Genomic DNA, 23,498 nt, shown 5'->3' with positions numbered 1-23,498 from the left:
CATGTGTGTGTTTGATAAGAAGAAATGCTCTTTGCTGAATATCAGCTGTAGTAGTTCTGCCTTTCTAAAGTTTCCGTTTTGTTGGCAAGGTTTGTCCACATTCCTTTCTCACTGTCAAGATGTCACCAGCTTCCTCCCCCCCAGAGGACATTCTTGACTGTATATTCCAAGCAGTTGAAAAGTTTCCTCTGACCTCTAAGTGTAGGCTTGTTTGGCATTCTATTGTGAGGAAAATGAAATGCTCGGGTTGTCAGTCAGGCCCTGTTGATACTACTTGACTGTCAGTGGCTTTTGTCACACTGACAATAGTTTACTATGAAAGAAATGGAAATTAAATTAAATAAAGTTATGTAACCAAAATACAAATAATGAAAAAAAGATAAAAAAACCTTATTTGTGACTTTTAATTATAAAAAAGTCCGAAATACACCGGGACTCTTATTTTGAAATGTCTATACTTTTGTTGGCTGATTCTTCAGATGCGAGAGAAAATATGCATTCTTACAGCTGTCTGAAGCATATTATATAAAGGTCATAAAGTAGACATTGTCATAATTAATCAACTCGAGTTCATAAGCAATCGCTTGGCATTAATGTGTACTATTCATTGATTGAGAATCACTTTGAAGTAGTGAGCTATGATGTCAGATCACTTTCAATAGGAAAAAATATTTCACCTTAATAGTCAATCATATATACAGTACAAACCTTGTCAGTGAACTATGAGGGCAAAAAAAACTAAACCGAAACTAAATAATCGTTCATTAGTCATAATCGAGGTAAAATGTTAAATTAAATCGAGGTTTTGATTTAAGGCCATAATCGTCCAGCCCTACATATATACATATATACACATGTATGAATGAATGAATGAATGAATGAATGAATGAATGAATGTGTATATATGTATATATGTAGGGCTGGACGATTATGTTAATGTTGCAAATGGACTACAACTAAACAAAATTTCAGGTACAGAAACTGTAATTAAAAGTTTAAAAACACTGCATAGTTTTATTTTTATAAATAAAATAAAGATTAATAAATTGAAGTTATTAAAAATATATTTAGTCAAGATCAATGAATGATTTTCTTTTGTTCTTTGATTAACATTAATGACAGGCAAGGCGATTATTAGGCTGTTGTCTCTTTAAGCAAAAATACTGTACATGTGTGTTTTCTTTCCCATCTGTTTACGTAATACAAAAACAGCTTTGTTTATGATGATATACTGATGTAGTTGTCTGTATACTGGTCGACAAATATGAAAGAAGTCAGTTTCGACTCGGAACAACCTTTTCTACAGTGGAAATACACAGAACCATGCGAGAACGGACACAAACCGGAAACCCGTAGCGCGGCGGCCGACCGCTGCTCTTTGTGCACTCGCTTGTGCTTCATGTGCGCAAAATTCATTTTTAATCAAATTAAAATGTGAATGCAGGAATGTTAAGCAGAATCGAAATTCATGCGTCTTATCCAATACCCAGTTCTTGGATATTTGGAACCGGTTTTCGATACCCATCCCTATTTCTTTCAGATTATTGCTTGGTGTAAGAGATAAATAAAGATCATATAATGATAAATTAGCACAATACCAGTACGAGTGATTGCGTGTGTGAATTAGTCATACTGTCTCTATATTATTGTGAAGCTGGGAACAGGGTTTTACCATTGTCGTCATTTTTAAATACCATTTACAGCTAATATAAATATTTAATTCCGATCTATCAATTATATCATCTAATATAGTCACTGTCCAGTGGTACTACCTTAGTAATTTTTTTGTAAATGGTTAATATTCAGAAATGAGAATAAAAATGTTTTTGTTTTCTCTAAAAATGTGCTGTTTTGTGAGGACAGTTTCTTAGTGACGCCATTATCAAGATCCACAAGCTTTAGTTTAATTTGAAAAGCTTTAGTGTAACACAGCAACATTTATTGCCCAAGTAATGAGATTGTTTTTGTTGTTTGTTTCCTCATTTCACAGAGGATATTGTGTTCAGTGCTGTTCATATATTAGAGTTGTTGTCTCCAGCACAATGCCTAAAAATGTTTAATAGCCCGTAGACAGTTCTGCAGCCCAGTGAACCACAGTGATGTCTGTGAGGACAGTGTGTGCAGTGTTAATTTTGACACAAAATTTTAATTTAGTTTTAGTCTTAGTCTTTTGACTATAATTCTTTTTATTTTTAGTCAAGTTTTAGTCATCTGATTTGTTTTAATTTTAGTCTTATTTTAGTCGACTAAAATTGCTTGGTATTTTAGTCGACTAAAATAAGACTAAAATCAATAACAGATTTACTAGACAATTTTTTCCAGCTGGTATAGGAAACAAACTATATAAAAATATATAAAACACAAATTCAACTTTATTTCAACACAACTGTGTCTTTATTTCGATTCAAAAGCTTTTATGCAGCATGATAATGTAAACAATAACTAGCTGCCAATTGACCAACAATAAAAGAAAAATAACGTTAGGTCCAGGACCTTAAAGCTTACAGCTGAGCTGAACAATAAGTGCATACATTTAAAGTAAATATTTAATAAGTTGGCAGCTAGGTGGATAAAAAAAAAGGTAATTCATAAGGAATAATATAAGGTATTCATTTGTCTAGCAATATTGTATGTTTTAAATACTACAATATTGCTAGATTTGTATGTATAATGATAGGATGTGAACATTCACGTTTCACATGACTAATATAGAAATATTTGTGATATTGTCAACAGGTAGAACATTATAAAATATACTAAACATTAGTATTAATCAAATGTATGTATCATAATATTACGTATTAGTATTGTGCTCTCATCTAACTTGAAGAAGGGGCTATTTTACAGTACTTTTCTGTTCGTAATATTTAATGCTACAACATCTACGCACTGCAGTCTTCCAATTTTGCTTAGCTCAATAAACAAAAGAACATCGTTGTGAAATTACATTTGAGAAAATGTCCGGGTGGCTCGTCTGTAAATGTCTTTTCAAATTGGTTGTGTTCTTGCCACGAATGAGCTCTCCACGTGCTTTACAGTTTGTTTTGTTTTGTTCGTCGTCAAACGTGAAGTGAGCTGTGGACATTTTGTCGCTTTTTTAGACATCACCTCTTCGAATGCCGTCTTCCCGGGAGCTCATTTAAAAACTGAAAACCTTCGCTTCACGTCTCAATAAGTCAGGCTCGGATTGGTTCTCTTCTCTCATGCAGTCTCGCCTGTTCCGTTTTGCCGGTTCTTTTGTTCATTCCTCGCATCTCTCCCGTCTGTTGATTTGATTTTCGTCACAGTCTATTTTTGTCTCGTCCTTTATTCGTTGACGATAATGTCAATCAATTTAGTCATAGTTTTAGTCTCCATCAGTGCCTTCTATTTTAGTTTTCGTTTAGTTTTCGTCCGCAAAAATATATTCGTGACGAAAATAATGACGAAAATATTTAGTCAACGAAATTAACACTGAGTGTGTGGACAGTGCTGTGTGTTCTCCCTCTTACATAAAGAGGAAGGTGATGGGGTTGGGATCAGGTCAGTGCTGATAAGCTCTCTCAAATTAATGCATGTTTAAATATATGTGTATATATGTGGTTTAATAGAGGTCACACAGGTCACAGAAAGGACAGTGATGTTTTTTGGTTCTTTGAGCGATGTCTCGCTCTAATTAGAAATTTTATTTAGCTCACTGTTATTGTTCTGTATTTCTTGTGTAACTTTTCAGCCCAAGTTCCATAGTTCTTATGTTGCTGTGATTTTTGGTTTGATGTAGAGTAGATTGTTTAGTTCCTCGTGGCTTGTGCATGTTGTTTTGATAGAGATCATGCCTGCAGTAATTAGTCCCATGAGCACTCTGAAGATTTTAAATTTTGTCTTTTTGTCCACCGTTGTATTCTGAAAACTAGCACTCCTTTACCTAGCCAATACTCTCTATTAGCTTAGATCTGTTACTAGTGTTGGTCCAGCAACTCGCATGGAACCCAGGAATTCCCAAACTTTTTTTTTTTCATATTCTGTAAAATTGCTGTCAAAGAGTAATTAACTGTTGAAGTGGATGTACTTATTGTAGAGTTAACAGAAGTTGTCATGAACAAAAATGTCAGGTGGAGATTTTAAAATGATAGGTTGATTCATAAATCCGTAAGATCTTAGCTTCATGCTGTGGAAAAAATAAACTAAAAAACAGAAGACAATCAGCGCAGTGCTGAAAAGGGGTGTGGTTACATAAGGTCTATAAAGTATAATAAAAATATATAAAACAAATATTGTATTAGTATTTTATTTTATATTATTTGTATTTGATTTTTTGTATTTTATATACAATAATACTGTTACAACTAATTATAGAAAATTCATATATATATATTGCTTTTAATAATAAATTGTAATTTTAAAATAAAAATAGAAAATAAAAAAAAGAAAACTAAAAAAAGTAAAGGGAAAAAAAGTATTCTTTACTTTTTCTATGATTCAATTAATTATTAGCATTTCGTCAACCTATAGAACACTTGCAGTTATCTCAAGAACTCCTTTTTTAACTCCTGAAATAGCCTGTTAACTAATTTTAGATTTAAAGGCTAGTTTAGTGAATAATGACTTTTATTTCACGGTTTAACTTGCATGGACTTCTTTTATGGTGTTTTGGGGTCCTTTTTGGAGTTTCATATTAATTGTAACAGGCTCTCATTTCAGCGAACATGATGGTGGGAGGCACTTATTTTGTAGGATGAGAAGACATCTCATTTCAGGCGTATCTCAAAAGAAATTCAGTCATGGAAAGTGCCTGGTAATGCGAGTGTTGCTCAGTATCGGTGTTTCTTGTGCTGTGACTGCATTATCGTAGGCGTTTTCTGTTCAGACTCCACTTAGCTGCTTGTATTGTCCCTCAGGCCCTTTTTACCGGTGACTCAGGGAGCCACTGTACTACTTGAGAACAGCTCTGGTGCAACATTAGTCTTATTTTACATATGGCCTTGAATCTCCCTCAAGCGCTGACCTGAGACCAGCTTATGTAATAAAAAGCCTTTAAATCACAATCCTCCCAAAATGCAAGGCTAATGTAGTGTATAACCATTACTTAATCTTAGTGGTGGTGTGGTTGCAGGTATGATAATAATAATGGCCCAGCACATGGAGAGTAGGCCTATGTTGATTTTCTTGCATCCATGTCTGGGCCTTTTGACTTCATTCCAGCTGTTCTTCCTTGACTCATGGAAAATCGCAAAACAATTCTCACAAAGCTGGCACCAATGAGTAAACCAGCGTAGTAGCAGAACTAGATTCTTTTTCTGAGTTGATTAACAGTGGTTGTTGGCAATGAAACAAAGTTAACAGCTTAATGCAAATGACAGACCTGATAGCTTTAGCAATGCATCCTGACTGGAAAGACCTTTGTTAGACTAACACGGTGTTATTTAATAATTTCTTTCCATATAATCTTTCAGTATAGTATGCAGTAGTATTTCAGTTTGAACACTGATTTACTTAACAGGCAGTGTACACCCTGTGCCCTGCAGATCATTTAGTCCTGCAGTCTCATTGGCCTGGATATTGTCCTCCCATTTGGACAGGCCTAATGAGGACGCTGTTCCTGTGAGGATCTGGAACAAGCTTATTTTACTAGCTACATCAATCTGGAATGATCCTGGTAACACACCACTTAACTTTGGGTTTGCATATAGAGTTGAATCTTATTTGTGGTTTTCCCCTATTTTTGAAGCACAATTTCTATAGCTCAAGTTTTTTAATGTTCTTTTTTTTGAGGGATAGAAATCAATATTTTAATCCCGCAAGGATGCATTTAGTTGATCTAAAATTACAGTAAAGACATGTAGAATGATACCAAAGATTTCTATTTCAAATAAATGATGTGCTTTTGATGTTTCTTATAAAAGAATGCTGAAAAGCAGGTCACAGCTGATGATACTAATGAGCAGTCTTTCATGATCACAAAATCAGCATATTGGATTTATTTTTGAAGTATCACATGACACTGAAAATGTTACTGTAAATTCAATTAAATAAAGGCAGCTTTGGTGAGCATAAGAGACCAAAAAATAAAAATAATGATAATCATACTGGCCCCAAATCTTAATGGAGGTGTGTATAAAAAATAAAATAAAAAAACAGTTAGTCTTGGGCTTAAAATGTTGCAGGAAATGTAGGTTTTAACAAACCAGATGCAAAAGTGAACATTATGATTCAGAATTATTGATCCAAGTTAGACATTCATGGAGAATGAGTTTTTGCTTTCATAACGGGGTTTTCAGGGTGCAAGATACTTAAAAGAAATCAATAATAATGAAATTGGCCTGTGAAATAAAAATGTAATTTGTCGTGTGTGTTTTTAGTAGATGAAACCATTCATTTAATAAAACATGATTATTTTATATGACCCTCTGCCTGAAAGTTCCGTTTTGTTTTTTATTTTTTTTATTTATTGAACTATAAAGGAAAATCTTGTTCCTCATGACAATGACCCCTTTTAAAATGGGCCATGCACTAAAAAAGGTTGAGTGAGGGATGTAGAGGCGCTGTTGGACTGATTAGCAAGGTGGGATGAATTGTTGAAGACAACGAAACCAGGGAAATGAGCACATATCCATGAAACAAATCTGTCTTGGTAATGTTCTGACAGATACATGCCTCCTCTCTCCTGCTATTCACCGTTTGTCTAGTCAGGTGTGACGGAGTCTGCTTAGACTTATGTAATAGTTTATTTTAAAATTGATTTGAGCCTGGAGCAGAAGCTGGAATAATCGATCATGCTCCTGTGTGTTTCCTATCAGCCATTAACAAGGAAACAGAGGAAGGAATGAAGCAAAAGAAAGCATAGAGAGATGAGACAAAAGCTCAGAAAGGAGAACAATAGTCTTGACTCTTTTCTTTTGACTATGGTGGATAGGAGAGCTATAAATAACGGTTTAGTGTATGTTTAAATTTGGCAGCCTGAGATGGTCTGAAGCAGGATGTTGCTGGTGAGAAGATAGTTTGGTTTGCACATCGGGAGGAGGCGGATTTACAATTCTTTAATGAAAAATACAGAAAACACTGTTTTCTTTTATACTTGTGATGACACAGCTGAATTTACAGCAGCCATTACTGCATTCTTCAGTGTCATTATGATCCTTCAGAATTCATTCTGATATGCTTTTTTGGTTATCAAGAAACATTTATTCTTATTATCATTTTTATTATTATTATTTATTTGTTTTTATTATGATTTATTGATTAATAGAAAGTTCAAAAGTACAACACTGATTTGAAATAGAAACCTTTTGTAAGATTAAAAATGCTTCTACTGTCATGTTTGATCAATGTATAGCATCCTTTTTGAATAAAAGTATTAATTTATTTAAAAACAAAAACAAACTTACTGACCTCAAATTTTTTGAACGTTATATATAGCAGAAAATGGTTAAATCTGTTCCATCTGTGAGAATGTGTGCATTGAGAAGGACAGCAAAGAAATCAGCTGTGCTACCCAGTGTCTCATGATATGACTTGTCTTTTTGCACCTCCTCTAAGGCATTTAATACTCTCCTCAGCTGATGTGGTTTATCTGTGTCTCAGTCCTGGGTGTCACCAGCATAATTACTCATTTTCTGTATGGGTTGAGAACAAAGGATCAGGACTTTGTTATAGTAGATATATTAGCTAGCTAGTCAAACCTAGCTACTAATACATATGTGACCCTGGACCACAAAACCTGCCTTAAGTGTAAATTTTTCAAAAAATTAGATACAACTATTTGAAAATCTGGAACCTGAGCGTGCAAAAACATCAAAATACTGTGAAAATCGCCTTTTGAATTTTGTCCAAATTAATTAGTAGAGATGCATATTACTAATCAAAAATAAATGTTAGATATATTTACAGTAGGAATTTTACAAAATATTTTCATGGAACATGATCTTTACTTAATGTCCTAATAATTTTTGGCATAAAAGAAAAGTGGATAATTTTTATGTTTTTTTTTGGCTATTGCTTAAAATATACCCCAGCGACTTAAGACTGCTTTTGTGCTCCAGGGTCACACATGTAAAATAAATCAAGAAGGCATGATTAAACAAATGCAAGAGATATACTTTAAACATGATGATTTACAAAAATTGCATCATTATCTGTGTTCTAGAAGTCAGGTGCGAATGTGTTGATCTGGTGTTAGCAGGCCTGCTCTCACCATACACTCATTGAACAGTCCTCAACCTCATGACGAGGAAAGTTAAGTGTTAAGAGACCAAACTGTTGACCGTTGAAGTGAAATTGGTTTAAATATGCGTAATTACCTAAATAAATGAAAATAAATAAGATGTTATGGATGTACCCATAATCATTTGCACTACTCGTTTGGAGTTACATAAGCATACTAATCTTTAATATGTGAATATGTAGTATTTCTAGTACTAGTATTCATACTTGTAATACATTTTTTTTTTCCATAGTCCATTGCATTGCTTGTTCAGACTCAGATGACCTATTTGTTACCCATAATCCTCTGCTCTGCTCATTCAGTTTGGGGGGAGCGACGGCCATCTCATTAATAGGACTGTATTTGTTTTTTGTAATAGCCTTCTTTAAATTTACAATGACATTGTACAGTTACTTAAAGATTTGTAAAGCTAATTAAAGATTTTTGTGTATTGTAGCAATACACACATTTAGGCCCCGTCCACACGGAGACACGTTTCGCTGTATACGCATACATTTTGTATCGTATAGGCGTTTCGTCCAGACGGATCCGCCGTTTTAGGAGAGTGAAACCGTTTTTTTTTTTTTATATACCAGGTCCTAGAGAGGAGAAATTTCAGAAACGCTGCCTTTGCTTTTTCATGTGGACAGTGAATCCGCATATTTTCTGAAACGATCAACGAACTTCATCAGCCCACGTCTCGCCCCTAGTCAGACACTGCTACGTCACGAAACGGCATCAAAAACATGAACAAACGCTGAACAATTGTCTTCTTGTTAATGAAAACATTAACCCAGATTAATAAATGTATTGTTCCATGTTCGTTTGTGTACCATGCGCAAGGTTTATGTGCATAGTCCTAGTCTTCTTCAGCATTTTTAGTGTGTCTTTGTGGCAGATTTACAGCACCAGATGCTGGTCGGGCATGTGAAAAAACATTGTTTTGTGGTTTCGTGTGGACGCAGATATTTCTTGACGAGGGGAAAAAAGACTGGATAGGGAAAGCTCTGACTTTGTGTGGACGTGGCTTTAAATAGAATAAAAATGCACACATTTAATTATCTTTTTTTTTTTTTTCACACCTTCAGTTGGCTTTGTTGGGAATGGACCTGCTATCTGCCTTAGTGACGAGATTACAGGACCGATTTCGGCCCCAAGTTGGTACAGGTAAGAATATTAATCTCTTATCTTACATGTGTAAAACAATTATAATAAATAAATCTGTCAGATTTGATTACCACCAGAAATAAGGATTGTAGTACGACACTACATTTTCATGTTATAATTTATCTGAAGTGGTGCTTTAAAAGTGATAAATGAATAGACACAAAAGAAGTTTTGAGTTTGCTAACAGAGTGTTGTGCTTTAAATGCTGAAACCGTCAGCATACACAAAAACCCTTCTTCTTAAAATTCCTCTGCTTTAAAGCATCAAACACTGCTTTTGTAACAAATTTACTGCATTTATCAGTGTACTTCAAGGCAATCACTGTCAGGCTTCAGATCGTCTGCTGCAAGAAATTTTCCCATTATTACATAATCTGAAGGTCTTCAGTCTCAAATGATTTATAGCTTCCATCTAGTTGACTAATCAGTAGTGAAAATAGCTTTACCCATTCCTAATATCTAATCTTTGTGCGCTCCATCCCCAGTTTTACCCAGCTTGATAGATCGGTTAGGTGATGCCAAAGATCAAGTCAGAGACCAAGATCAAACCCTGCTGCTGAAGATCATGGAGCAGTCAGCTACTCCTCAGGTACTATTTGTCTTTATTTAGCCTAAATATTAATTCCAGGACATTCTTAAGCTAACAATGCAGTCCTGTTGTGTGTGTGAACAGTGCATTATGCCCACAAACAGACATCTTTGTATTTTGTCTTTGTGTTGAAATATCATGACAGCCTAAACAATATTTGTAATGTAAGATCTGAACAACCTGCTCCACTCAGAAGTACCCATGCAAGATGCCTTCGTGGTATTTTAAACGGGATTTCATTTAGTTAATGAATGATGGGATGGGAGGTCTCATAATGAGATTAGCTGCCATTTAATTGTATTAGATTGAAAGTATTACATTTGGATTGTCTTCACAGTATATATGGGACCGAATGTTGGGGGGGTTCAAACACAAAAACAACCGGACAAGAGAGGGAGTCTGTCTCTGTCTCATCTCAACTCTTAACACGTAAGTCCCATTGTCCTCTCAGTCTGGATATTGTAGTTTTCATTCAACATAAACAGAACTTACTCTGACGTTTATGTTTGAATTTCGACTTGCAGTTGAATTTCTCTGCTGAATGTAGATATTAAGCTATGAAAATGAAAATGAAGCAGCACATTCTTCAAGGTTAACTCATTAAAGCTGAAGTTGGCAAAGATCCCACAGCCCCCCACTAATGCTGTCCTCCCTGTCACCATCGCTTATGTTTTTCAGATACGGTGCCCAAGGCTTAACCCTGAGCAAAATTGTACCACATATATGTAATCTACTCGGAGACCCCTCAAGTCCGGTATGCGCATTTGTTGTTATCTAAAACATTCAAGATTAAACTCTGATCTGTGTGACATGGCTTTTCTTTTACAGAACAATGGATAAAGGTTGCAACATTTCACAAAGCTATAGTGACCTCTGCTGGTGGTTTTGGAAAAATGTTTATTAGTGTTTATGCAGTGGAAAGCATTTTAAATGGCAGAATCAACAAATAAGTAGCAATATATAGTTGCTTTTTGTCCTTCTAAAACACTTACATATAAAAGATTATGAAATTATGAAACCGTTATCTGCCCAGGTTCGGGATGCGGCTATGAACTGCCTTGTGGAAATATACCGACATGTTGGAGAGAAGGTTAGAATTGACCTTAGCAAAAAAGGACTGCCGCAATCAAGGTAAGCTCTTCCTTTTCTCCTAATTCTGTACCAGTTCACAGACAATGCTTTACATCTACAATATTATCGTTTTTAGGACACTCCCAGAGTTGTCTTTTCTAATTTAGATGGATTTTTGTCTAATCTTGGACTGTTAATTTTGAAGGTTTTTTTTCCCTCTAGGTATTTGGTGCGTCTGTTCATTTACTTCTATAAGGCATTGATAAATCTAGACCGCTGTTTTCCCCCATTAGTATGTGTTTCTAAACAGAGTGGAAACATTCATGAACCAGTCTCTGTTAGTGCTGTAATGATTCCCTCAGGAGGCTAAAGTGGCTATTCATACAGGTCATTAGGTCTTAATATCCCTCCGGACACAGAATCTGGCTCTACCCTCTAACTTAAGACTAATATGCTTTTAGCAGCTAACATTATGTGCTCATAGCACACCGCCTATGTAATTAAGCATAAAGCTCATGATTTGGTGGTTTAGAAATCAGGAAAGTGTGGAATTCATAGCATATCTCAGATGTTTTGGTCTATTGGTTTGATCTCTATAAATAAAATAAAAAAGCGTCCAACCATACTGCACAGCAACAGTTGATTGTAGTTGAGTGCATGGAGAGGAGGAAGGCATGCCAGCATTTGCTTGTGGTCTGAATTTGGTTGCAACATCTGTTAGGTGTCCCTCCCACTTAAAATCTGTGCATGTCTGCAGGGCGCTTGCAGGCATTGGTTTCTCTGATCTTCTGAGTTGTTATAGTTTTAAGACTTTTGAGAGCAAGCTCAATTGGAACATGACTGGGGAAACCAGTTTGCTGTGACACAATGTCAAACCGGCAACTCACAAGTATGTGTCGTGCAGCTCCAGTATTTTTGAGTTAATTCACCAGATCTCATTAATACAATCATTTGGGTCATATGAAAATATTTTAAGATCATGCAAATTAATTTCCAATTCCAAGCGCTGACTCATTACTCATTATATTTGATTTTTAAGATTAATATCATTTCCGTGCTGCCTTCTCAGTTGGTTTCATGTGAATCTGTACCCAAATCCTTTGGGACTAGACCAAATCCTGTTACTTTGAATGATAACCAATTAATCAGTTAACAATCTGGCCCTTAATAAAATGTCCCTAAGAGGGATCTATGAAAGAAATAAACCCTCGTTATTTCTCTCTTAAGCTCACATTTATCATAAATCATGTGTGCACAAAGTTTTAATATTCCAAATGTTCAATATCCAGTTTGAGCCTAAAAGGGGTCATATTATGATCTTTTAAAAAGTCAAACGGGTGTACTAGAACAGGCTCTCATACTTGGTTGTTCGAAAAACACATTATTTTTCACATATTTTGCATTCTTACAACACCTCTCTCCCCAGTCTGGCACGAACTGCTCGAATAGTTCCTGTATCAAATGAAGGCCCTCCTTCTAAAATATGAAATGTGCTGTGATTGGTTAGCTGGGCCAGTGTGTGTTGTGATTGACCGAGTCTGGTCGGGAAATGTCACGCCCCTTACCATAGCGCCTGGGAGTTTCAGTCTAAATATTGTGTCAAAATCAAATACATTTAAGTGTGATCTAAACCTGGACGATTGTAACTACTCTAAGTTCATCTTGGGACAAATAGCATTACTCCGACATAGTGATAACAACACTCGTTGCCCTCTCTAGTGCAGCTCAACCAGGTCTCGTCCCATTCGTCGATATTTGTGACATCACAAATCCCGGAAAATATGCATTGTAGTCCAAACGATGTAGTAGTTTATGAAAAGTCATTTGTCATGAATCTACTTTCCAAACCGTGTTTTAAGCCTGTCCTGAATCACTAGGGTACACCTATAATAAGGGTTAAGACTATTTTAGATTGCTTCGGGGGTACCGCAGCGGAGTAACCCAGTACCTTTGTGATTCTTCATAGACATAAACAGAGAGAAGTAGTTCCGGCTACGATGTCCTTCCGCAACACGCAAGCAGTTCTGTTTATTAACCGCTAAAGCGTCAAAAGTTCCCTACCGCAGCTTTAAATAAAATTTCTCCTTTTGAAATAGGCTTTGGCTTTGTAACTTTGAAGATAATTTTTATGTTCAAACAGAAACATTAGAGACTTACTAAAGTTGAAAAAGTGAAAGAGCATAATAGCACCCATTTAAGCACACTGATAGCCTGACAGTTTTTCAGCAATATTCTAATCTTCTCAGCTTAATTTCGAGGTACACAGTCAGTTTGCATGGATGAAGTGAATAGAGGAAGAAATCTCTTTTGAACACTATAGTGCGTGAGGGTTTAGAAAGCAGCATTTCCCTTTTCTCAAACTGCAGAAAAGGTATCCAGTCTCATTTGCAATTCAAAATTCTGCTGCTGCACTTGGTAAAGCAGAAATTATGGACTTCAAATGTTTGCATTTGTCAGTGGTTGTCAGCAGGGATGCCCAGATTTAAAACGAAATCTTAACAGAATGATTGTTGGAGACTACATCGTCTTAACCATATATATTACTTTACTAACTTGTCCTAGTTAGAATTTAATGACTTTGCCAGTTAGAGCTTTGAACATTAATATCATCACAGTATTCACAATGTTGCTTTTTTAAAATCAATACCATAAATATAGGTTTTGAGTATTCATTTGACCACTCAGCCATATTTATGACCTAAAATGATTCCTTGCCACAATTTAAGGTATAGAAATGTGGCAGCCCATCCAGATTCAGCATGGCAGAATCCCCTCACAGTGAGCTGAGAACATGACGATGAATTGTCTTTGATGGTCAAGGCTCTGGGGATCTGTCTCTGACTCGCACAGACAATCATCTGAGAAGGATGTAAAGGATGAAGCATTATCAGAGGGTTTTACAGGAAAAAAACATCCTCATTTTTGTGCTAATGCAGTGGGAGGAGTTTCAAGGAGCAGTGCTGCATGGCTCAGTTTCAGATGTTCTCCAAGTGATTTGCTGTCATTTGAAGATGCTTAAGGGTTTCCTAAATTGTTGCTTTATTCAAAAGGCAATACTATTTATTTTTTTCCCTTTGATACACTTATGATCTTTCTTTTATTGAATATTGTATACAACTATCACTTTAGCCTATAAACAAGATATTTGTTTGCTGATATACCTTTAAGACCTGTAAATGACCTCTGTTATGATTGGCTAACCTTTCTGCACATGGATTACACGTACCTTTGGATTTGCAGGTCTACTTTGGCATCAGATGTAGTTGGTGCAAGCTTGCGTTACAGTGACAGGATCACAAAACCATCCATGCTGAAATGTGACGCATCAACTGTTACATTACAACCAGTCTCGCTCACCCAGACTTTTGGCTCCCGGCAAATAGTCTGGTCCTCATTGTAGCTTGTTGTGGTCTTTAACCGCACATTTAGACCGCCTACCGACATGCTAAGCAACCAAGTACTTAACTGCCTGTTGTGTCCCTAGTAGGTCATCATGTCACTATCCATAGCTAATAGTCTAAGCGTTTGTTAAATAGTAGTGTGGTGCGGTCAGGTGGTATCTCAGGACAAAGGGAGTGACTGAATGAAAGGTATTTTAATTTCATAGACATTTACCCTGCTTGCTGTGAGTGGTTTTTTTGTTAAAATCGCAACACCTGTTTCTGAGGATTGTTTTGTGTACAACAGGGGTCACATTTATAGGTTTACTGCCCTGAAAGTCTAGTTATTGTTTTGCTGTAACTGAGCAATCTTTAACTTTTAAGATTTATTCTTGTCTTGTTTTTTTTGTTTTTTACAGGTTGAATGTAATTTTCAGCAAATTTGATGAAGTCCAAAGATCTGGGAACATGATCCTCTCCTCAGGTTCAGGTAGGATCTATATATTTAGAAATTCTAAGAATTCAAGTATCAAAACAGACTTTTAAACATCATAGCTTGGATGTTTACCCTGGCTGTGTTCCAAAACCTAATTCTAGTCCCTACATCATCCTAACCCTCGAAAGTGACCCATTTGTAACACTTTAAGTAGACACCATGTTGTACTTGTTTTTTTTTGTTTTTGTTTTTTAATTGAACTGCTATTTTAATCTATGCTTTTAGGAAATGAGGATTTCTATTTATTATCAACATTTCTCTTGCATAATCCACCATCTTGTATGGATTTTATTTACTGAGCTTATCACAGTGCATTATGGGATTGCCTTTTCTGTAAAGGATACATGTGATGCTACTTTAGTCTAGTAGAAGGTAACTACCTTTCATGTATACTGCCTGTGATGCCTTAAAATACTGTCTACATAAGGAGCTCACTAGGATTTGGAACCGTTTTATCTTTGCATTTTATAATTATGACACTTTTTTTTCATCAGCTGAACAGCAGTTTCTTCTAAATACTAACTTGAAGTAGCTCCTTAAATTACTTGAAGAATCACAACAGAAAAAAAAAACATTATAGTCAATAATACCCACACGAACTGTATGATTTATAATGTACTGTATTATTGGAATATTATAAGTACTGTTTAAGAATAACTGTATTAACCTGATCAGGTACACTGTGATAGTCTAAAAGGCATTTTTGAACAGGGAGGTTTTGGCATGGCAGTTGCAGTTCTATAAGTGTTAGTCTATAAAGCATGTTTGTTTGAAATACAGAATTAGGGAGATCTGAGTCCCCCACTCCTCCACCTCCTCCTCCTCATCCCCCCTGCGGCCCTGTGCAGATTATATTGCAGGATTTTGTCTCATTTTATATTTCAGTGGGTTGTTGAAAACAGCATCTGTGATATAAAGATTTTTTCATTTTACTATTAATGAAATGTCTGTTTATTTGGGTGATCGTCTCTTCGAATTTCTTTGTAAATCCGGTTGAACTGTCAGTGAAATCGGGCAGAGGTTATATATTGAGATAAAACATGAATGAGGGTCAGCTTTAGAATTACACCTGACATGAGTTGTATGCTGCAGTGCTTTGAGAAAATCACTTTGAGTGTTTGTCTGACTAGATTCAAAGGGACTTACTTTGCCATCTTTTTGATGTATTTAATGGAATATCATCATGCTGATTTTGAATTTGAAATGCTTTGATGTGATCCTTGGTTCATGCTGCTCCATATAAAGTAATTTGTCATGAGCATTGTTGCTGCCATATTGGAACTGTGAGACTTTTACAAATGCTAACCCATGGTATGAGTGTGCTTTTGGCAGACACTGATTTAGATATGCTGTGATGAGAAGCCTTGATCAGAGATTTCCAAGTAATGTTGGACTCTGTCTGATTACCAGAAGTTATTTTTTTCTGAAGCATTTTGGTGGATCTTTTTCCTTTTTGCTACCTCATACTGGAGCTTGACTTAACACGTGTCTTTACATGTGTCCGTGTGACAGACTGTATAGTGACTAAAAGCTGACTTAATGCGTTTGTCAGACAGAACTGACAGCTGATTTAGAGGGAGGGTTCACCTTCAGTTGCTGGTCTCCATTAACTTGCAAATACTTTTTTTTTTAATTTTTTTTTTTTTTTACATTCTATTGAAGTCAATGGGAACCAGCAACTGAAGGTGAACTATTCTTTTAACGTGTGTTGTGCAACATAACTGAAAGCTGAAAAGCTGTAACTGAAAGCTTGTGGATGCAGCAATTGCAGCACAGCACCTTTTTTTTATAAGCGCTGCACAAATATTAATAGCATTATATAATAGGAAATGCCTTTCATTTGCACTGCAAATATATTGTGTAAATGTGTTTGTGTGAGGGCCACAGTATCTGGAGTTTCTTTCCTGTGTCAGGATTTTAGTTGATGTAAGAAAGAGGATTCAGGTGATGTGAACATTAAACTCAAAATAGATTAAGCGGGAGCAAAATAAAGAACAAGCAAGAGTCCCCAGATCCACTGTTTGTACATTACGTTCATTCTTTACAGGGAAATGTTTTTTACGTCCTTTATTTAAAAGAGTTGGGTGGCTTTTGTTTTGGTGAAGTCACAAGACCACAGCAGCAGGAAGGGAAAGGGAGGGAGAGGCGGAGACCCGAGAGAGAGACTGTAAAAAAAAGCTAGAGCTTCGTTGTGTTTGCAGTCTCTGTGTGAACTGAAGAGACGCTTGCTCTATGACAACCGGAGAAGGTAAGGATTGGAATGGAATGGCGGCTTTAATGTCAGGGGCGAATAAAAGAAGTGCTGGGCACAAGCAGCCTTAAACCTGCAATCTGCTGTTCTTTCACAGGAACGGCATGTTTATCTGTGTTTTCGTGTTTACAGATGGTAACGCTTCTGAGATTTAAATGTTTGTGTTTTTGCCTCACCTGTTTTTATGGTCTCTTTAGCTGGATTTCAGAGCATTTTGACATGGAAATGCAGTGTATCCATTTATAGATGTTGCCGTTTTGGAACAATAAAACATCTAATCTCTCAGATTGTCATGGAATAAATTATGACATTGAGTTATATGAATTATGAATATGAGTTATGACATTTTTCGAACACTTAAGACATCTCACACTTAAATCTGCAATGTTACTTTATTAATTTGTCTCCTTAGTTTTGTTGCATTGTATTCTATAAATATAACTGCATTACAGATGTGATTTGATCTTTTGCTCATGTAATTTTTCTTTTCTTAATCGTCTGACACCATGAGCATTGTATTTTTGCCTACAACATTAGCCTTAAATAATGCTCAAAAAACAATTTGGTTTTGTTAAACATTCTTTTTCTCTGCCTTTGTGACACTAGCCAAATAAATAAAGCCATTGCAGAGGACCTTATTACTTTGTAAATGAAGTTTTTATTTTTGTTTTCATTTTTGTCTTTGGAATCTGAATAAAAATAAACTGATTTCATATTACCTTTAAATAAACATAATCCCGTTTAGCAAAGTGCACTGCTCTGACACCTTTGCAGTGTGCACATACTGTCAACATAATGGATGCACTGCAGGAAGTGATCAGAAAGGTAGAGGTGAATGTGTGATCTAGACCAGTTTATCTTTTTTATATACATTATACACTTTAAATTGGATCTAGCAGTACTTTTTGAGAGTGAGATTAATGTATCGGGTGTGTGTGTGTGTGTGTTCATGTGTGTTCATTATGTAAACATGTCGCTTGGGTTCTGAGCTTTTTTGTGTTGACATGATCAAAGTCACTCTGACATGTTATGGTGTGTCATCGTCTCAGTCCATTCAGCAGCCAAAGAAAGTTGCCGCTGACACAGTGGCAGATACTGTGGGTGTGAAGGTAACCACTGATTTTTGACGGGTGTTTTCACAGGTCTGTAAGGATCCCATGTTCATGTGGTAAACAAACTTTGTGGTAAACAAAATTTTTCTGGATTAAAATATAGTTTGTCTTCAGTCACTTGTGAAAAATCTAAGTTAGGAGCTGGGGAAGCACTTTGTTCAAAGTTGGCAGGTCATGCAGAAAAGATTATATCCTCCTTCCCCTTCCCGGCTGAAATGACACATCTCTCAAACTCAGAAATTGAGTGGCAAGTAGATTGAGGCCCGTTGCAGAGGTTTGTCCTCTTGAAAGGACATTACTCACTTCTGAGAGCACGAGGAGTGAATAAATAACACCATCTCCACACTTCTCTGCTGAATAAATCCATATTTTGTGGTCATTTTTAGCTCTGTGAAGAATTATTATTGAGAGAGGCTGATTTGTTGTATTGGATCCATTGTAGAACCATGTACATTATACAGACATTTGGTGTTACCTATAAATAATGCTGTTATTGTAAATGGTGACTATATATTTACATTTACATTTATTCATTTAGCAGACGCTTTTATCCAAAGCGACTTACAGATGAAGACAGTGGAAGCAATCAAAAACAAAAAGAGCAATGATATATAAGTGCTATAACCAATCTCAGTTAGGTTAACACAGTACACGTAGGATGGGTTTTTAACTAATATAATAAATAAAAAGAAAACGGATAGAATAAAAAAAAAGAATAGAGCAAGCTAGTTAGAGGTCTTTACACATACATATACAATTGCATAATAAATGAAAAGAAAATAGAATACAAAAAGATTAGAAAGGTAGTTAGATTTTTTAAAGAATAGAATTAGAATAGTGAGTGTTAAAGTTAGAGGGTCAAATAAAGATGGAAGAGATGTGTTTTAAGCCGATTCTTGAAGATGAAGATGTATATATACACCTTTTCATTCAAAGAGTTTTCTTTATTTTCATGACTATGAAAATTGTAGATTCACACTGAAAGCATCAAAACTATGAATTAACACATGTGGAATTATATATGGAATTATATACATAACAAAAAAGTGTGAAACAACTGAAAATATGTCACATTCTAGGTTCTTCAAAGTAGCCAACTTTTGCTTTGATTACTGCTTTGCACACTCTTGGCATTCTCTTGATGAGCTTCAAGAGGTAGTCACCTGAAATGGTCTTCCAACAGTCTTGAAGGAGTTCCCCGAGAGATGCTTAGCACTTGTTGGCCCTTTTGCCTTCTGTCTGCGGTCCAGCTCACCCCTAAACCATCTCGATTGGGTTCAGGTCCGGTGACTGTGGAGGCCAGGTCATCTGGCGCAGCACCCCATCACTCTCCTTCTTGGTCAAATAGCCCTTGATGCCTTCAGTGTGACTCTACAATTTTCATAATCATGAAAATAAAGAAAACTCTGAGAATGAGAAGATGTGTCCGAACTTTTGGTCTGTACTGTATATATATATTAGTCCATCCAAAATTTTTTATTCTGCTGTTTGCTTGCCCTCATGTTATTATTAAAACATGTATAACATACTTGAATTTAGCCTAAAAGCTTAGCAGAATACTAAGCAGACTAGATGATTGCAAGAGAGAAGTCTGGAAGTTCAAGTTATGACATTTTAATTAAATATTACAATTTCTCTCTTTTTTTTTTTTTTTGGGCAACACATGTATGGATGAATCTTTCAAAATAAGATCAATAAATTATTTGGGTGATGAAAGTAAGGCGAATTTCCATTTCATGCTGATTTGAAACTTCAGCAGGTTTGTGTGTGTTAGGGCAGTGCTGTTAGAACCAATGCTAGACTAGGCCTTTTTATATTTCTTTTGACAGGTTGCCACTTTGATCTGATGCTTCCACCAACATGGTTCACTGTTGGGACTGTATTGGACAGGTGATGAGCAGTGCCTGGTTTTCTCCACACATACCGCTTAGAATTAAGGCCAAAATGTTCTATCTTGGTCTCATCAGACCAGAGAATCTTATTTCTCACCATCTTGGAGTCCTTCAGGTGTTTTTTAGCAAACTCCATGCAGGCTTTCATGTGTCTTGCACTGAGTAGAGGCTTCCGTTGGGCCACTCTGCCATAAAGCCCCGACTGGTGGAGGGCTGCAGTGATGGTTGACTTTCTCCCATCTCCCGACTGCATCTCTGGAGCTTAGCCACAGTGATCTTTGGGTTCTTCTTTACCTCTCTCACCAAGGCTCTTCTCCTCTGATAGCTCAGTTTGGCTGGACGGCCAGCTCTAGGAAGGGTTCTGGTCATCCCAAGCATCTTCCATTTAAGGATTATGGAGGCCACTGTGCTCTTAGGAACCTTAAGTGCCGCAGAAACTTGTTTACTGTTTTTCATAATTATATTACTTGTAGAAAAACTTTAAACACAATTGTAAATAAGTATAAAGAATGCCATTGGTTTTATTTTTTGTTATAAAAAGGTATCTTTTTTTTTTTTGCATATTTTTGTGTTTTGCTTTCGTACAGAAAATTGGTACCGAGAACCGTGGATTTTCACTGGTATCGGTACCGAATACTGAAATATTGGTACTGTGACAACACTACTTTATTTTTTTAATAAATGTGCAAAAATGTCAACAATTCTGTGTTTTCCTATCAATATGGGGTGCTATGTGTACATTCATGAGGGAAAAAAAATGAACTTAAATAATATACTTTCCGTACCCTGTGTGTGTGTGTGTGTGTGTGTGTGTGTGTGTGTGTGTATATATATATATATATATATATATATATATATATATATATATATATATATATATATATATATATAAAACATTTAATTTTGATTTTTTTTAAGTTCAGTGTGAATAAATGACTTGTTAACCATGTGTATAAGCTGTAAGAGTCTATAGCCTTATGGACATCAACATACGGTGTAACTGCACCTCTGGTGACCTGAGTTGAGGTCCTTTGCTGAACCCTTTTCCCTTTCTCCACCCTGTGTTTTCCTGTCTGGTCTCTATACTGTCCTATCCAGTATAAGGGCATGAAATGGCCAAAAATATAATTCAAATAAATTATGTGTGTATGCTTGTTATATGATTGTCCAAAATTATCTGTATGACATTTAACTGTAAAAAAAAAAATTGTAATTGGAAAAATAATTAGAGGTACAGTACTAGCACTCTGCAAGAATCAGGCAGCAGAATAGATTCATCCTGTAGCTCCTTCCTGTTCAGAAAGATTGGAGTGCCACCCCCTTCCTCTCAGACTGCTGGAATGTCTGATTGTCCACTCATTTTTGACTTTGGCTTACTTCCAGAGTTCCTTACAGTAGATTCATCTATGAATTTCCCAACAATAGCTTCCTTTGGCCATCACTCCAGAATGGTTGCTACCATGTTTGAACACCAAAAAAAGTATTTTGGATTTGTAGTATGAAGAAAAGCCCTGGTCATCATTCCACATTTTTGGTATGGAATGGGGAAATGTTATAATCAAAACACGCAGGTTGGCGTGAGGGTATTATCATCAGTGTGACAAATTAGTGGTAATTGGTGATGGATATTATGTTGACCCAGCAAGATGGGAAAAATAAATGTGAGCCTTTCCATGTTCTCTCAGGAAGAGAGTATTTCTAGTGGGGTTTCTCTCAGATAAGATAAATAAGCTTGACAATTGTATTACATCTGATACATTTGTGATACCATCTGAACATGGCCTAAGAAACGTCCGATCAGGGATACAGTGATTTCTTAAGTCAAACTAGTTATTCAGACAACCCCCAAGACTGACAGTGCAGAGAAAATATTTGAATCATTGATCAGTGTCACTTGTGTCCCCTACAGATAAGAACTTTGATGACGAGGACTCCGTGGATGGGGGCAGGTCCTCCTCCTCTTCCTCTTCTAAGTGCTTCTCCAACAGCAGGAGAGGGGGCAGCATGGGCTCAATGAGACGACCCAGTTCTGCCTCTGGATCCAGGGCTCCAGGTAAGACCACAGCAGCTACAGCTCAGCCCCAGACATACATAAACCCTGCACATAAACATGTTGAACAAGGAGAAAAGCAATTGTTCACAGAGAGATTATCTATTGAAAAGCTTGTAGCTTAAAAAACCCCAGAAGAGACATTGAGAAATTGAGGATTGTGTTGGCTGGGCAAATCAAAATGATTTCTGAAGGATCATGTGACACTTAAGACTGTAAGTAATGGCTGCTGAAAATTCAGCTTCGCCATCACAGGAATAAAATACATTTTAAAATATATGAAATGGTCATAATATTTTCCAATAATATGCCATTATTTGATTTGCTTGGTTAATAATTATAATAAGAGCTGAAATTAATATGTGATTATTTAAATTAAATTGACTTAAATTGGACAATAGATTTGTTGAAAACAACTTATTTAGTATCAGAATTGAGAATTGTCAAATTTCACCAGTATAGGCGCTGACCTCTAAATCTTTTTTGACTTTTTGTGATTGTAATTCCTCAGGGAAGGACAGTGTCAGTGCAGGAGCTGTGGATGAAGAGGATTTCATCAAGGCTTTTGAAGATGTACCTGCAGTGCAGGTAATGCATATTTAATTGAAAAGATCATGCTATTTATCATGGACTCCTTCCATTTAAAAACATAATGCAAGAAAATGTTTTGCTGTTTGTTTTCAGATATATTCCAGCAAGGACTTGGAGGACTCCTTGAATAAGATCCGTGAAATTCTGTCAGATGACAAGCAAGACTGGGAACACCGTGTCACTGCTGTAAGTTATTTCACTGATACATTTGTCGACATTGTGCTCACTCCAACTGGAAGAATGTGTCATCAGCGAGGCACTAAAGGAACTCTTATATCATGTATTTAGCTGAAGAAAGTGCGGTCACTGATTCTGGCTGGTGCAACTCAACATGAGGGTTTCCTTCAGCATCTCCGGCTTTTAGAAGGTGCCTTCAAGTCATCCGCTAAAGATCTTCGGTCCCAAGTGGTTCGAGAAGCCTGTATCACATTAGGGTATGAAGCCATTTTTTCGTACAATTTTTCTTCCAGTTTCTTTCTGGATGTTTATTTTATAGAGTGTTAAAAGTGTGACATCTACTACCAAAATCAACTTAGCTAGTGGGACGCTAGCTTCAAATGTTCATTGATCAAGGACACACTTCAACAGCAGGCCAATTTTTCACAAATCCAGTCTTATAGGTATTTCATCATATTCCGCTTCACGTTTCATCTCAAATATCTTTGGGATACAGCTTCAAAAAGCGCTGTAAATGAAGCTGCTGTGCGGGTCTCCATGATTG

At 36.2% G+C, this 23,498-nt stretch overlaps 1 protein-coding gene and 1 non-coding gene across 28 annotated transcripts in view; one reads left to right on the top strand and one right to left on the bottom strand.

Annotated features, from left to right (window-relative positions):
• Window positions 1-23,498, top strand: part of LOC113053052 (CLIP-associating protein 1-like) — a 65,571-nt gene that overhangs the window by 15,194 nt on the left and 26,879 nt on the right. For 26 of the 27 annotated variants that reach the window (XM_026217704.1, XM_026217683.1, XM_026217690.1 and 23 more), the window contains exons 3-12: window positions 9,268-9,346; window positions 9,831-9,934; window positions 10,272-10,363; window positions 10,613-10,688; window positions 10,968-11,065; window positions 14,805-14,875; window positions 22,046-22,189; window positions 22,698-22,774; window positions 22,871-22,963; window positions 23,066-23,211. In XM_026217704.1, the coding sequence (XP_026073489.1) occupies window positions 9,268-9,346; window positions 9,831-9,934; window positions 10,272-10,363; window positions 10,613-10,688; window positions 10,968-11,065; window positions 14,805-14,875; window positions 22,046-22,189; window positions 22,698-22,774; window positions 22,871-22,963; window positions 23,066-23,211 (980 nt within the window). Of the gene's footprint in view, window positions 1-9,267; window positions 9,347-9,830; window positions 9,935-10,271; window positions 10,364-10,612; window positions 10,689-10,967; window positions 11,066-14,804; window positions 14,876-17,028; window positions 17,130-22,045; window positions 22,190-22,697; window positions 22,775-22,870; window positions 22,964-23,065; window positions 23,212-23,498 lie in introns of those variants that run through there. The other variant, XM_026217701.1, reaches the window with a different exon arrangement.
• Window positions 8,089-8,213, bottom strand: LOC113053840 (U4atac minor spliceosomal RNA). The gene has a single exon (XR_003277329.1). It is a non-coding gene; the product is annotated as a U4atac minor spliceosomal RNA (small nuclear RNA).

This window comes from Carassius auratus, chromosome 34 (genome assembly GCF_003368295.1).
Source record: "Carassius auratus strain Wakin chromosome 34, ASM336829v1, whole genome shotgun sequence".
Classification (NCBI taxonomy): Eukaryota; Metazoa; Chordata; class Actinopteri; order Cypriniformes; family Cyprinidae; genus Carassius; species Carassius auratus.
This window is presented reverse-complemented; position numbering and strand designations above follow the sequence as displayed.